The sequence below is a fragment of the Amblyomma americanum genome, chromosome 5, assembly GCF_052857255.1.
Source record: "Amblyomma americanum isolate KBUSLIRL-KWMA chromosome 5, ASM5285725v1, whole genome shotgun sequence".
NCBI classification, from domain to species: Eukaryota; Metazoa; Arthropoda; class Arachnida; order Ixodida; family Ixodidae; genus Amblyomma; species Amblyomma americanum.
The window spans coordinates 56,850,269-56,866,585 of NC_135501.1; the positions used below are offsets into that span (position 1 = coordinate 56,850,269).

At 45.9% G+C, this 16,317-nt stretch overlaps 1 protein-coding gene across 1 annotated transcript in view; it reads right to left on the reverse strand.

Moving 5' to 3' along the window:
• Window positions 1-819: 819 nt before the first annotated feature.
• LOC144132457 (DNA polymerase theta-like) overlaps window positions 820-16,317 on the reverse strand; it is a 102,088-nt gene continuing 86,590 nt past the window's right edge. The window contains exons 21-25 of the mRNA XM_077664870.1: window positions 13,833-14,037; window positions 7,027-7,211; window positions 5,340-5,451; window positions 4,009-4,275; window positions 820-2,709 (exon numbers count right to left, since the gene is read on the reverse strand). Of these exons, the coding sequence (XP_077520996.1) occupies window positions 2,522-2,709; window positions 4,009-4,275; window positions 5,340-5,451; window positions 7,027-7,211; window positions 13,833-14,037 (957 nt within the window). The 3' untranslated portion in view covers window positions 820-2,521. The remainder of the gene's footprint in view (window positions 2,710-4,008; window positions 4,276-5,339; window positions 5,452-7,026; window positions 7,212-13,832; window positions 14,038-16,317) is intronic.

Sequence of the window (16,317 nt, forward strand, 5' to 3'; positions counted from 1 at the left end):
CAGGATTGCAGCTCATGTTCTGCAATGTGCCCTCGGCAGCGTCCCCTTTTAGGCCACAAATTCGTATGGTAATAGGGATGTCCCCTCGGCTCCCGACTGTCTGTCTGAATGCAGTGTAGGGGAGAGTTCCACCTGCAGGTGACATCATCACATCGCTCAGCGCTAGGCTCTCTCATATGAATGCTGCTTACAAAGACTAATAAGGGCCGGCCCCTTCAGCAACAAAAACTTACCGCCACCAGGTATTGCACCCTGCGACTGCTCCAAGAGTCTTAGCAAAACGCATTAACCACTTGCACATGGCGCTGATGCGAGTGTATCGACGTAACCAAGGCATCCGTTCCTCTGAAATAGTAAACACTGCCGACTGGCATCATAATTTCACATTTCACATCAATCGAGCCAACTGCTGAAATTTGCATTGAACACAACAACAAATGTCAATTGAATTTTTTTCCTTTTCACAGGAACTGAGAATCATGCGCCTCGCCTTTGCATTGCTAACTATTTCGTTTCCTTCCTGTCTACACTGGCCGATGAGAGAAAATAATGAGTACAACTCCAAGCACCAATTAAGGGGAGCCATACTGTCAACTTAATCTGGGAGGGAGATGCTGGATTTCCTTCACCTCCAAGCATGATATTCACAATTTTTAAGAACATAGTGTGCACCTTGAAACATAGTGAGGCTCTTTGAAATATAGGCATCTCTATTAATTCCAGTTTTATAAAGAATATATGGACACATTTATTATTCATTCTCTCATCAGGCAGCAATAGCCTACACATCCGCCACACATTAAGCTAAACAAGCACAAATGACCCTAAAAATAAAAACTTTATTTTAGATGTTTGAAGATGAGCAAGTTCAAGAATAAAAATGACAAGAATTTTTGCCTAAATCCTATAAACCTGCGAAAGCAGAATTGCATGAACACCCCCCAAAGGTAACCTCATGAAATGACATGGCACGAGCAGTGCGTCCATCGCCTCCACACGGTTGCTAGCGTCACTGCAACGCTGATGGGTCTCGCGCATCGAAAGCAGGGACAGCGGAGTATGCCGGCGACGCGGTGTGTGCAGGAGTGTCAGTCAAGTAGGGGTGCTAAAAGTGCAAGCAATGTTATGGGATGGCGGCACCATCGGTGGTGATGGCACAAACAACGCAAGACCTTGCTCGAGGTTGACCCAATAGAATAGTGCTTTCGCTGTAATAATACATTTCAGCATTCATTTGCCATGAAAGTAAACTGGAAGGAACACATGAAGATATCCAACAATGACCACTGCTAACAGACGGCTTCGTGCTTGTAAATATGCTGCTAGAGGCCCATTTTTTTTCCAACAGAAAGCAAAACCATACGAAATTCACCAAAACTACAACATTACGCAAAATATTTTGCAATAGCCACACTAAAAATTTCAAAACGATTATTCACATGCTATAACAAAATTTCATTCCTTCAAATGGAAACTATCACATGCATAAAGCCTAAACAAATGAGATGCATGTAAACAAGTTCCTGCCATGCAGGACAAAGCAACTAAATTACAGTTTCACACTGTATCAGAAATGCTGCAACTGAACGGAAGATTTCATTACATTTTCAACCCCACTGTTGTAAAGCACAGAGGTGGCCAAAAACTAAGCTAACAAGTTCAGCCAGTCACTATTCCCTGCAAAGGTCACCAAAATGAAAAAGCATTGTTATTGTATGTGCGTGCCTAAAATAAATAATATATAATATAGTGCAACACAGATACAGTAACACTGCAGGGAGGTAAGTTGACAGAAGCCTTCACATTCCATTGTACAAGCAGTGCAATTTGGCCCCTGGAGACAAGAGTTCACTTTGGAATGCTTTAATTATTGCTGTTGTTTTTTTGTACCTCTCACTTTATTTTAAGAACACATCACTGTTGCATTTATATTAACTTAAATTCATCATTTAGCACAGCAATGAGTAAGCTGGCCCCACAATGTTGGCCACATAGTTTGGACTAAAAAACTTTTCCGACCATGAAACCATTTTTATGCAAAAGCTAAAGTTTAAAAATTCCCTCGATATGCGGTTCTATCCCACACAGACAGCAGCATTCCACACAAAAGTATGATACCTGCTGAATAAGTGTATTAATCGCAGCATAACTTCTCGCAGCCTTAATGCAGGCAGTAAAGTTTGCCTAACAAGTTCACCAAACAAACTGTGGCAAACCATTGCAGCCACGTCGTCGTGAAGTCCAGCTGGCGTGCACTGGTGGTGGCCTTTCTGGCAAGGCAGGGACCACATAGACACAGGGAAGACTAGGATGCCAAGACGAACCATACCAACATATCTGATATGTGACCGTCTATAAACTTTTTTCTGCTGGCATCATCATCAGTGTTGTGCGCATGGTGCACAACTATGCTGATGCATTGTCTGATGCAATGCTGCTGATGCACTGCTTACAACTACAGTGTGGTCTGTAGGCCTCAAGAGCCCACTTGGCTTGATGATGGAACAGGATTCAACAGACTTCAGTCTTGCCTCAACTCGTCCAAGTCGGCCCAGTTCGGCCCGGTGCGGATCCGCACTGCAAGAGGCACAGACAGCTGCACCGCACCCTCCATGCATTCGCGCACAACTGCAGACACGGTGTGCAAGTCACGCTGGCACACTTCGAGCAGTAGCTCATCGTGCAGCTGAAGGACCATGAATGCACCACCTGTGAAAAGGCAAAAGAAATCAAGAACCAAGGGCTGCATTCCCAGGCCCTGTCAAGGTGTATGCATGTGAATCAAACTCTGAAAGCACACTACAGGAAATGACAGCACTCAGCAGATGCCCCGAACCAAAACATGAAAATCTTTGAATGCCATTCAAGCACAGTGTGTACCGGTGCCAATGGTGCATTGTAAATGACAGCAATCCAAGGTGCTGGACCCTGCAGCCTTTCTTCTACAGGCATGATCATTACTGTACCATAAAAACAACGTTACTCGACAACCTTGTCCTTCCTATGTCAATGGAGTAATGGGGGCCACAGACATAGTGGCCGAGCTCCTGTACTGCGGCCTCAATCAGCAACTCAAACCTGTGAATGCAGCATTATCGTTAACAAATTAATTTCAGGCTTTTGCTCCGGCAATATCTAGAACAGCGGAAACCCACCATAGTAAACTTGAGGATAGTACTTATGAAGGAAGCCAACAGTCACAGAAAGCAAGGAGCACTAAGAAATGTTTTGACCTTTTTCTGTTTTTTCTGTCGACGTTTCTTGAAAGAAGCGTGATCTACGGTAGTTTTCGACAAGCTGCGAGTAGTACGTGCACAGTGCCAGTGCTCATTCCCAGCAGGAGGTCGATACGTCAAAAAAAGCTAAATAGTACGCAAATCTGTTCTGCGCATGAAAATTCTAATTGTGTGGTGTTTACCCGACTCGTTAGCGCTAGCAGTCGCTTCCTCGGACGAGCGGTAGGTAGTGTGAGAGAAAGTTTCCAGAAATCTCCGGGGTATGCGTCGCACCGGAATCTGAAACTACAGGATCGTCTGAAGTTCGGCTCGTCACTAGTCAGTCGGACCACACGCAAGTGTGGAAGGCAGGGTGGAGAGCCGTGTCTTCGCCATCTGGTTCAGACTGCTGTCCTTGTGATCGCACTGTTATGCGTATATTCCTTTGCACTGTGCTGCCATTCCGCAGGAAACTATACTACACAATGTGTGGTGGTGGAACAAAACAAGGGGGGGAGGGGGGGGTATACGTCGATTTACATTTAGAGTCAACTTTTTTTCAACTAGCAAAAGCTATCAATATTTTTTTGACTGGGGGGGCTTTTTTTTTTGCTGTGCACGGATAATTCAAAATATGCGAATATTTTTTGTGGTCCAAGGACTTCAAATTAACAAGATTTTACGGCATACGCAAAAAAACACCCCCCAGTAAAGGATAAAGGTCAATCCGCACTATCTGCTTCGAGCCTTGCTGACCATCACAAATGGTGCGAGCACGGTGGAAGTTACGCACTTTGCAGCAGCCCCCCTTCCGGCAGGAGGCCTTGGCACTCGGGAAACTGCTGTGCCAGGGCGTCGTCCAGCGACAACAGCGCTCTTCGCAGCAGGTCAGCAGCTGAGCCCTGCACAGCCGTGCTGAGTGCCTGGCGCTCGGCTTTTGCCCGGTCGGCGTCCCGCACGCTGCGCAGGTTGGTCAGGGGACGCCGCCGGCCCAGCAGTGTGCGAACCTCGCCTGTGATGCGGGCGCGTTCCACCAGCTGGCTAGAATAGCGCTGTAAACCTGTGCCCGACGGAGAGGGAACAACAACGGGCTGCCTCAATGGGATGTCCAAAAGGCATTCAGTGTGCTCAGCAATTATAGGGCCTTCAGATGCTGCACCTATAAGTGAAACTGTACGGTGAGCACTTACACACTCAACAAAAATGCTCTTGAAGTTGCCACTAGTGGGAAGACAAGTTTATCCCTGCTTCTGAAGCGGCAAATTCAAAACCACATAACTCAACTCTATCATAGTCATGATGACAATTGTATCCTTACTGCATTCCTCGATGTCAACACAAACCAATGTCACACATTTAAGTAAAGTTCCTTGCAGCTAAATTTTTTAAAAGCTCTCTCCAAAGTACTTGCACAACATATTGCAGAAGTGCACAAAGACTTTTTTGACATGAAATTATTGTTATATTTAGAACCAGCAAACAAAAATGCATGTTCCTTGAAGACTGTATAATTGTGACATGATTGATAAAAATGTCTTTGAGACCAAGGTTCCCCTTGAGAACTGCATGACCTCATCATTCCACAGGTGTCTAAACAACAGGAGCACCATGTTGTTGTCTCATATCTATACTTTAAAAATCTGTGCTCTCAGCGATGCAGGCCTACTGCTTTGAACTACCCCTGGCATAAGAATTTCCTACAGATGACTCTGCTGAAGAAATCTTATTTGCCGCTACCAGCTCATTTAAGTTCAGAGCAAGAAAAAGGCCTCTCCCAGAGATCCCCAGTTACCCCCGTACTCCACCGCCTCGCCAGCCACCTTGTCCCAAAATGCCTAGCATCAGCACACTAGTTGGCGTGCTATTGCTAATGACTACTTTAAAAAAAATGCACCCTACCACTCTCTTTAATGGAGACTGGAAGAGTTTTGCATGCCTTAACAGCACCTGATGGATCATTGAAGCCATTGGAAAGTGTTTCGAATCTCAGCTACTCATACAGGGCAACATGCACTCATGATCACTCCTGAATATGCATCACAGGACGTGATCAGGTGGTGGGGCACTGCGCAACACAGTTTGTGCAAGTACTACAGTCCAACGCATACGGCAGGAGAGGCTCACCTGGAAAGGCCTGCCGAAACTGGCCAATCATGGCATCTGCTTCAGCACGCTCCACTCCCAGTTGCTGAGCGAGTGAGTGTGCACCCTGCCCATAGGTGATGCCGTAGCAGATCTGCAGGGCCAGGAGAAAAACAATGGCATTTCGAGAGGAAACACTTGGGCAGAGCTGGTCATGCCAAAGCATTTCTCACATGTGACAAATACCTTCAGAGGCACTATCGGGGATAAAGGTTTGCGAGACGCGAGTTGTTATAAAAACATTTATGTTGTAACTCCACCTTGCTGCTAACTTGCCTGGTATCGTATGAAGGCACTAAAGGCCTAAATGCTCCTTCTTCTTGTCACAATATCAGGCGACTGGGTAGTGAGGTGGGGCTACAATAAACGTTTTTCCAAAACCGCACGTCCCGCGAACTTTTCTCAGTGATAGTGAATGCATCATTTCCTCTACGTGCTACAGGTGTGTGGAAATCTTTGCACAGCTGTCAGATACAAACAAAATACATTTCAGTGCTGAGGTCTTGTAATGTTTTAATAAAAATGAAACTAGGTGTCATCTCATGATGTGTGGTGAAAGATATTGCCACTCAATAAGCTTGGGCTAGCCGGATGGCAGCCCAATCTGGTCCTGAGAAACCAAGTGAATCGGTCTCGTACCCTTACACACTGAAAATACTGCATTTACTCACGTCTTTTAAGATTTTTTATTTTCAAAATTTGCATTCTCCAAACTCAGGGGTTGACCAATATATGAATCATGGCCAGGGCAAAATGCAAACCCAGCCACGAAACAAAAGAATAAAACGATGCAACTGTGGACAGCCACTGTCATGCCTTCAGGACCAAGTATGGCAGCTGCTACCACCATCACTGTGCAGAGGTTTCATGCATCATGCTCGTCTTTTTCAAGACAGAAGCGCAGAAGAAAAGCACATAGCCCTTCTGCGTTGTCACTGTGGCAATTGTATCCTTGCAGTAAAAATGAAACTTCTAGTCGCTCAGCCCTGCAGTCAACGTCGGTGGTCATTCTCAGCAGCATTTAATTTAATTTAATTATTTTACGCACAGAGGCACCAAAACATTGCACAGCAGGATGCCCAAGCTCAGTGTCACTGAGAGTTCACCCGATATTGAGAAAAGCAACAAGAGTGATTGCATATCCGAAAACCACACCAAGCTTTCTGTGCACCTGTGGAGGATAACTAAATGACCGTGCATGATTGGCGATGCTGTGGAAGTTGACAGTCCGCACCAAACTTACCACAACAAAATTAGTGCGGTCTCGCATGCTCCGTAGTGCGTTCCTTAGGACTGAGTGCTGGTGATCAAAAGTTCTCACGGCATCGCTGCAGCTCCCATTATGTGATGCGCTGCAGCATTCACATTTGGCAGCTCGGAGAGTCTGTTGTCAACCTATTCGTCATTACATCTTTTTTCTTCATGGCAAGCTCGCTTCCACCATGACTCCACTCTCTAGCACGGTGACACTGCAACTGCTCTGTTGGTCTCCAAAGCCTCACCAGCCATTCACCACATTTGTTTGGGACTCTAGTAATAACTGTGCCGAAGAGGCAAAAGTGCATAACAAGTGCGCAGTGCAAAAGTGCACTAGCAGTAAGTACACTGCAGTGATGCTAGATATATGCTGTCAGTCACATGGTGCTGTACACCTGCTGCATGACCTTGCCTGTTTTGTTCGCTGCCTCAGTGAGGCATCCACAACGTCCTCGTCACAATGACTCCAGAGAGCAGCCATGCGGCGGAAGACATCGCCACCGGCACGGAACACCTCGCACAGCTTCTCATCCCGAGAGAGATGTGCCAGTAATCGCAGCTCCAGTTGGGAGTAGTCAGCTGACATCAACACTGCACCTACAAAGGGAGAGGAGAAATGGGTGGCGCAAGCATAACAGCTCTTTCAGCATGCCGACAAAAACTGACTTTTAAAAGTTTATTTTAACTTGCTCCTCCCTAACAAATGCAGCACGCTTTTTAAGTCGTACAAAACAGCATCTGCCTTAGTTTTAAAATGAAACTCTACCTCAAGCTACAACCTCGGTATATCTCAAATTGCTTTTGCCATCATTCCTCAAGGAGAGCAGGGCACACCGCAACCTGTCACCTACGGCTTTTTCTTTGGCCTAGCTTGACAGCTTTTGTGGAAAATGTAAGTTAGAAAAAAAGAAAAAGAAAGAAAGCCTAGTCCAGTGGTTCGTGGCTAGTCAGCCTAGGTTCTATAACTCATAGCAAGTACAATGACACTACAAGAACTCCATTTCACCTCACCTACTGCACTTGGGAACTAATCTAAGAAACCTTATTCAGGTAATCTTGCTCTGCAAACAAATCCCAAATCCCATTGACAGAGTTCACAGAGCCCAATGCTTTGCTGTGTTAACAGAAGTAAACTGCCACTGCAATGGCTCAGTGGTTATCGCGCTCACCTGCTGACTCGAACGACGCGGGTTTGATCCCGGCCGCGGCGGTCCAATTTTGATGGAGGCAAAATTCTAGAGGCTCATGTACTACGCAATGTCAGTGCTCATTAAAGAACCCCAGGTGGTCCAAATTCCCGGAGCCCTTCACTACGGCGTCTCTCATAACCTGAGTCGTTTTGGAGCGTTAAACCCCCATAAGCCTTAAACCAAACTACAACTGCACTTTTTATTCATTAACCTGTATGGAACAAAAAAGTCCATAAAATTAGCTCATTGCAAAGCTAAACCATTCAGAACCACACCTTTCACCATTGGTTTGTGTCTGCATGTGAAGGCACACAAGCACATGATGCACTCCACTTTGTTGGAAATGGTGGACTTACAGAGGGCTCATTCATTTGAAATTTCGGCTCATTTGCACTAATGCTTTGGTTTCATGAACATCACATGTATTGAAAAGGCTTCCACTAATTCATATTTCGCATAATTTTGACAAATTTCTGATCCCCTTCGAGCTGAATTGAACCGAATAAGCCATGGCATGCTTGGGAGGAATTGGTGATGGCGAAGATCCTGGTTTGGTTTCAGTTGCGAATTCCAGAAGGGCCCATGAGCCTGGCTCTGCCAGTGTTTTGGTGTCAGGTCCAGTCCTGGCAGTTGGCCAGTTCCATGGTGTTATGTGCACTATTCCCTCCTGAGACCCTAACCCTCTCCAGGGGACATCTTTGATGTTGATGCTTTCCCTACTGTGACTGCACTTCAATGGTCGAATCTACACGCACTCCGCGTGTAGATGGAATTGCATAACCATGCCTGGGGGGTGGCCTGATCTCGGTGACCAGAGCCGACAATGCACTCCCTCACCAGAGCACGATTTGGCCACCCTGGTGTAGTGCTTGTCCACAACTTTCTACGAACGGCTGCGGAGCAACTGACCAAGGCACCAGTCAGACCTGTGACGCAGCGGAGGGTGCTAAGAATCTGGCTGCGGACAGGCCGCCATTGGAATCTGAACCTGGCAATGTTCAATGCTAGAACCTTATCCGGTCAGGCTAGCCAAGCAGTGCTGCTCGAGGAACTAGCGGGCATTAAATGGGATGTCATAGGGCTTAGTGAGGTTAGGAGGACAGATCAGGTGTATGCAGTACTAAACGACGGGCACATACTGTGCTATCGCGGATCAGCGGATAGACGAGAACTAGGTGTGGGATTCCTCATTAATCAGGATATAGCTGGCAACGCAGAGGAGTTTTGTAGTATTCACAAAAGGGTGGCAGTGATTGTAATTAGCCTTAATAAGGTACAAAGTAGAAGGTGGTGCAGGCCTATATGCCATGATGACCAGATCATTAAAAGCTTCTACGAAGATGTGAAATCGGCAATGGACAAAGTAAAATCACAGTAGACTGCACTAATGGGCGGCTTCAATAGAATAATAGGCAAGAAGCAGGTCCGGAGACCAGGCGTTAGACAAATGTGGCACAGGCTCCAGGAATAGCAGAAGGGAGTTATTAGGAGAATTCGCAGATAGAAATAATTTATGGATCATTAATAGCTTCTTCCGCAAACGAGAAAACAGCAAATGGACATGGAAGGGCCCTAATGGGGAACTAAATATGAAATAGCCCTCATACTATGTGCTCAACCTGGCATCGTTCAGGATGTGGCCGTCCTCGGAAAGGTGCGTTGTAGCGTCCACAGAATGGTAAGGTCTCGAATTAGCTTACACTTGAAGAGGAAACGAAAGAAATTAGTGAAATGGAAGCCCATTAATGAGTTAGCAGTAAGAGGGAAACTAAATGAATTCAGGATATCGCTGCAGAACAGATATTCGGCTCTAACTGAGGAAGACGATCTTAATGTTCTAACAATGAATGACAATCTCACAGTAGAAGTAGGCAGTAGGATGGTTCGACAGGATACCGGCAAGCTATCTCAGGAGACGAAAGATCTGATTAAGAAACGCGAAACATGAAAGTGTCTAACCCTAAGGACAGAATAGAACTGGCAGAGCTATCAAAGTTAATAAATAAGCGCAAGGTAGCCGACATAAGGAACTTTAATGTGGAGAGAATCGAGCATGCTCTAAAGAACGGAGGTAGCCTAAATGTGACGAAGAGGAAACTAGGCAGAGGTAAAAGCCAGATGTATGCGTTAAGATACAAGAGAGGCAATGTCATTAGCAATAGAGATAAGGTTAAAGTTGCACACAAATCTATATAGTAGCCAATGTAATCAGAACATTAATGAGAGACAGAGTAGTGAACAGCAATGCGTCATCCCGTCAGTAACGAAAGAGAAAGTAAAGATAGCCTTAGGAGCAATGCAAAGGGGAAAAGCAGCTAGTGAGGATCAGGTAACAGCAGATCTCTTGAAGGATGGACGGTAGATTGTGCTAGAAAAATTATCCACCCTGTATATGCAATACCTTATGATGAGAGCAAGCTGCCGGGCTAATTGGTGATGCACGTTGTTTAGAAGGCAGCGCAAAAATACTCGTGAACACCTCGCGCTCGTGAACAACTTTTTGTGTCCCCTCCTCAGTCCCTCGTCCGTATTTTTGCGCTGCCTTCTAAACAAGATGCCTTATGACCTCGATCGTACCAAAAGCTTGGAGGAATGCTAACAGCATCTTAATTCATAAGAGAGGAGACGTCAAAGACTTGAAGAATTACAGACCCATCACTGGCTGTTCATTGCATACAAAGTACTTACTAAGGTAATCGCTAATAGAGTCAGGGCAACCTTAGACTACAATCAACCAAATGATCAGGCAGGTTTTCGTAAAGGATATTCCACAAATGATTATATTCACGCCATCAATCAGGTGATAGCGAAATGCGCAGAATATAACCGACCCCTATCATCATCATCATCAGCCTAAATACACCCACTGCAGGGCAAAGGCCTTTCCCATGTCTCTCGAATTAACCCTGTCCTTTGCCAGCTGCGCCCACCCTATGCCTGCAAACTTCCTAATTTCGTCCACCCACCTATCCTTCTGCCGCCCCCTGCCATGCTTTCCTTCTCTTGGAATCCACTCCGTTAGCCTCAAGGACCAGCGTCTACCTTGCCTTCGCATTACATGCCCTGCCCAAGCCCATTTCTTCCCCTTGATTTCGACTAGGATGTCATTAACCCACGCTTGTTCCCTCACCCACTCTGACCGCTTCTGGTCTCTTAACGTTACACCTATCATTTTTCTTTCCATTCTTTCCATGACTCCCTGCGTTGTCCTTAACTTAAGCTGAACCCTTTTCGTTACCCTCCACGTTTCTGCCCCGTAGGTGAGTACCGGTAAGATTATGCTGTTGTACACTTTTCTCTTGAGGGAAATTGGTAAACTGCCACTCGAGAATTTGCCATATGCGCTCCACCCCATTCTTATCCTTCTAGTTATTTCCTTCTCATGATCTGAATCAGCTGTCACTACCTGCCCTAAGTAGACGTATTCCGTCACAACTTCTAGGCTCTCGCTGCCAATTGTGATCTGTTGTTCCCTTGCTAGGCTGTTGAACATTACCTTGGTTTTCTGAATGTTAATTTTTAGACCCATCGATCTCCTCTGCCTGTCTAACTCATTGATCATGATTTGCAGTTCACCTCCTGAGTGACTCAGCAAGGCAATGTCATCAGCGAATCGCAGATTATTTAGGTATTCTCCATTTGTTCTTATTCCCAACTGTTCCCAATTCAGGCCTCGGAATACCTCCTCTAAACAGGTGGTGAATAGCATTGGCGAGATCGTGTCTCCTTGCCTGATGCCCTTCCTTATTGGAATTTTATTGCTGACTTTATGGAGGACTATAGTAGCTGTGCAGTTGCTATATATATCTTCCAGTATTTTGACATAAGGCTCTTCTACCCCCTGATTACGCAATGCCTGTATGACTGCTGAGGTTTCCACTGAGTCGAATGCTTTCTCGTAATCAATGAAAGCTATATATAGAGGTTGGTTATATTCTGCGCATTTCTCTATCACCCGACTGTTAGCGTGAATGTGATCTATTGTGGAATATCCTTTACGAAAACCCACCTGATCATTTGATTGATTAAAGTCCTCAATGAACAACCCCTATATATAGCCTTTATTGATTACGAGAAAGCATTTGAGTCAGTGAAAACCTCAGCAGTCATGCAGGCACTGCGGAATCAGGGTGCAGAAGAGCCTGATGTGAAAATACTGGAAGATGTCTATAGCAACTGCACAGCTACCATCAGGCAAGGAGACACGATTTCACCAATACTATTCACCGCTTGTTTACAGGAGGTACCCCGAGGCCTGAATTGGGAACAGTTGGGGATAAGAGTTGATGGAGAATGCCTAAATAATCTGCGATTTGCTCATGACATTGCCTTGCTGAGTCGCTCAGGAGGTTAACTGCAAATCATGATCAATGAGTTAGACAGGCAGAGCAGAACGGTGGGTCTAAAAATTAACATGCAGAAAACCAAGGTAATGTTCAACAGCCTAGCAAGGGAACAACAGATCACAATTGGCAGCGAGAGCCTAGAAGTTGTGACGGAATACGTCTACTTAGGGCAGGTAGTGACAGCTGATTCAGATCATGAGAAGGAAATAACTAGAAGGATAAGAATGGGGTGGAGCGCATATGGCAAATTCTCGAGTGGCAGTTTACCAATTTCCCTCAAGAGAAAAGTGTACAACAGCATAATCTTACCGGTACTCACCTACGGGGCAGAAACGTGGAGGGTAACGAAAAGGGTTCAGCTTAAGTTAAGGACAACGCAGGGAGTCATGGAAAGAATGGAAAGAAAAATGATAGGTGTAACGTTAAGAGACCAGAAGCGGTCAGAGTGGGTGAGGGAACAAGCGTGGGTTAATGACATCCTAGTCGAAATCAAGGGGAAGAAATGGGCTTGGGCAGGGCATGTAATGCGAAGGCAAGGTAGACGCTGGTCCTTGAGGCTAACGGAGTGGATTCCAAGAGAAGGAAAGCATGGCAGGGGGCGGCAGAAGGATAGGTGGGCGGACGAAATTAGGAAGTTTGCAGGCATAGGGTGGGCGCAGCTGGCAAAGGACAGGGTTAATTGGAGAGACATGGGAGAGGCCTTTGCCTTGCAGTGGGTGTAGTCAGGCTGATGATGATGATGAGGCTGCACATAAAGGGCACTCATCATCGTGCATTCCAAAATCAACCGTGTGATTTCTTGCCAGTGGTTAAACACATCAGCAACTACTTAGCTAAAAGTTAGCACAAGCCCAGTGGCTCACAGAAAATAAAGCCAACACATTTCTTGCATAACTGCAGTATGTTAGCATTTGTCTTAGAGAAAATTCATTGGCCACAGCGGTGGCTCAGTGGTTATGCCACTCGGCTGCTGACCCGAAAGACACGGGTTCGATCCCAGCCCTCGGCGGTCGAATTTTGATGGAGGCGAAATATTAGAGGCCCGTGTACTGTGCAATGTCAGTGCACATTAAAGAACCCCAGGGGTCGAAATTTACAGAGACCTCCACTTCGGCGTCCCTCATAGCCTGAGTCGCTTTGGGACGTTAAACCTCCATAAAGCAAACCAAACCAAAGTTGACTGATTTTCCAAAATAAGGCGTCCGACATCTGAAATTTCTGAAATTAAATACTAACAATGGCCGCCATGGATTGGCTTCGTCTCCCATTTTGTAATCTTAGTTACAAAAGTTATCCCATCGCTTCTCCAAACTGAGTGTGACTTATCACTCATTGTTTGTGACATGCATTCAAACATTTTCCCCACTGTCTCTCGTGCACAAACAGAGACTATGTGTTGGCTTGGTCTGCACTGAAAGACAGCACACTTATTGACACGGCTTATTTTGACTATCTGAAAAGATCCTAAAACTTAGTCACAATTCTGGAAAAGAATGATTTATAGTATGAGACACTACAATTTTCAACTACAGTGGGAAACAGTGCACGAATTTTGGCAATCTCAGTTGGCTGAAGAACTTTTCAACGCCCTTTTGTATGGTGCCCTTGATCACACCATTCACCCAGAGTACTGCTATTGTCATAACAGGACAGAGGAGAAACGCAGCTGTGTGCCCACCCACCTGGAGAGGGTCGAAAAGCTGCACGGGCGTTGATGCTGATTGAGGGCTGGGTGCACACAGTGAAGTTCTTGGCGATGCCCTGAAGGTTGGGCTCGGTGACCATAACCCGACCGGTGGCCGTCCATGGCTGGCTCCACGGCCGGATCCGAGACGCGCCGCCACTCGGCTGCAGGCGCCGCTGGTGCTGGCCAATGGGACGCAGGTTCTGCCAGTGCCAAATGCCCCACAGGGCCAAACGGAAGAGTTCTACTCAGAGGCTTCTGGAGGAGCCAAGCATATCCACACCAGGGAGGAGATGTAGGGACAAAGCCCAAGGCTGTTTACAATGGCAGTCTTTGACCATGACCACTACAACTGGCTCTTGAAGGGACCTAAAGCCATTCCTTGACCATGGTGCACTAAAGAGACTGAGAGGACTGACTGAAGTTGGCCTGAGTTGACAGATTAGTACTGAGTTTTAATTACCAAGGATGTTACTGTCACTGAAAATGGAGCTTTTATAACATAAAGAAGGCCAAGAAATTAAATAAGTAGACTTCATTTGAGATGAACTTGAAGGGACAATGAAAATTTGTTCACCTCATCAGAAGTTCACCTTAAAAGGACGCTGAGGAGAAATATAACTTGGTCTATATCAAGAAGATGCCACAATCTGATAGCAAAGAGACCACTCTCACTGAAAACAGGGCTTTAATAAAAAGAAAAGACTAAAAACAAAATATGGGTGTCACCATCGCCAGCCGGTTTTGCACGTAACATTCGTGCGTTTATATCAATTTTTGTGCGCAGATCCCGCACCATTCATTTCAAATTGATGGCAACCCGTCTTTTTCGGCAAGGACGCCACACAAGAGTAAGGAGACAAGGGGCAGGAAGATTGTTAAATCCAATTTTCTCTGCGATAAATGCATCCTATGCTGCCGGACAAACGCCAACATGGCCAGAAAGAGATAGAGAATGAAGGAATGAAGTGTTTTATATTTCTTTTTTTCTGACAGCGCTACATGGATGGCCCGTGAGTGCCGCTGAACAAGGTCGCTGCTGCTCGCAGCTCGTGCAAAAGTTCGTTTTAACCAAAGGTGCGCAAAACAGTTTGTCCCAGGCACATTTTTCGTTTTGAATCCTACAGGAAACCAACCAAACGGTCTTGCATTGTTTCTTAACAGCAGACTACTACATAGGTACCACCACCACCGGCTGTCGTCAAGACAGCATATTAAGCACAGATTCTTGAGGTTAGGCCACACACCATTCACTTCCAGAGTGTCACTACTGAGTCCTTATTGGCCTCCCTGTCACGAGTTTGAATGTAGTGGTCAGAAAAAATGTTCCACTTTTAAACACAATATTCTCAGCAATAAATATGTCTTTCATGGCCAAGGAAACATAAGCTTGGACATAAAGAGCAACAGAATCACTTCTCTTAGAACAACGACTTCATGGAGTTGTGCCCAGTATTTCTTTGTCAAGAGGCCCAAAGCCACTCCTTGAGCATGGCATAGTATTCACATGTTAAGTGAACAGTGCATATGTAGCTGCAGTATGAAAGGTAACACTTTGTGCACATTTAACCAATGAATACAGTAAAAGCTTGTTCATTCAACTGCTGTTATTTCAGTAAAGTGGCAGTCTGGGCATGTTGGTGATTCATGATGGAAATGTACAGCGCAAACAAAGACGAGGACACAAGGAAGACACATGAAACACACGAGTGCTGCTTGGTACCAGAGAAGCGCTGTTTCATGTGTCTTCCTTGTGTCCTCGTCTTTGTTTGCGCTGTACATTTCCATCGTTATTGCGGAATTCTGGATAATTTGAACTGCCAGTGCAGTCCTGGCCAGCGCTCATGTAAGTCTATGGCACCGCACACCCGTCAATTCAGACGCTACAGGTCTCGCAGTGGTTAATTCGAACGCGCTCTCAAAGAGAAGTCGTGTCCAGGTATGATCACCATGGCAAGAGATGTCAAAATAGCTCTTCTCAAAACCCGAGTTCCATGCTACACAGCCGCTCACGCACCTCTGACATGCACGCAGTAGCAGGCATGATGATGGATGGACGGCCCCATCCCTGTCTCCAAGAACAGTCCGACCATTTAATTTTGGTTTTGCATTTCTCAGCATCATGCCAGCCCGCAGTGATGGTCACCCAACCAGCCAGCATCAGCCAGCTAAACAAACCCTGCCATGCGTCACTTTGAACGCTGATTGGAGCGTCACTGTTGTTTTCTTCCCTATTTTTTTTTCTTGCTGCTTCATCAGCGTTTCCTTCATGTCTGTCCATTTGCTTCCGTTCTTCCAGTGCACTGAATGTGCGCGCTTTTCACATGTTGTTCGCTGTTCGTGCTACGGAGTCTCGCATGCAATGGTGAGGGGTGAGGGGTGTTATGCGGTAGCGGTACAGCTTCACTGCGTTGCTCCGTAGAGGATGCCGGGGAAAGTTCTTACAATTTTGGAGCAGTTCTGCATTAGCACTCCTGACGGCA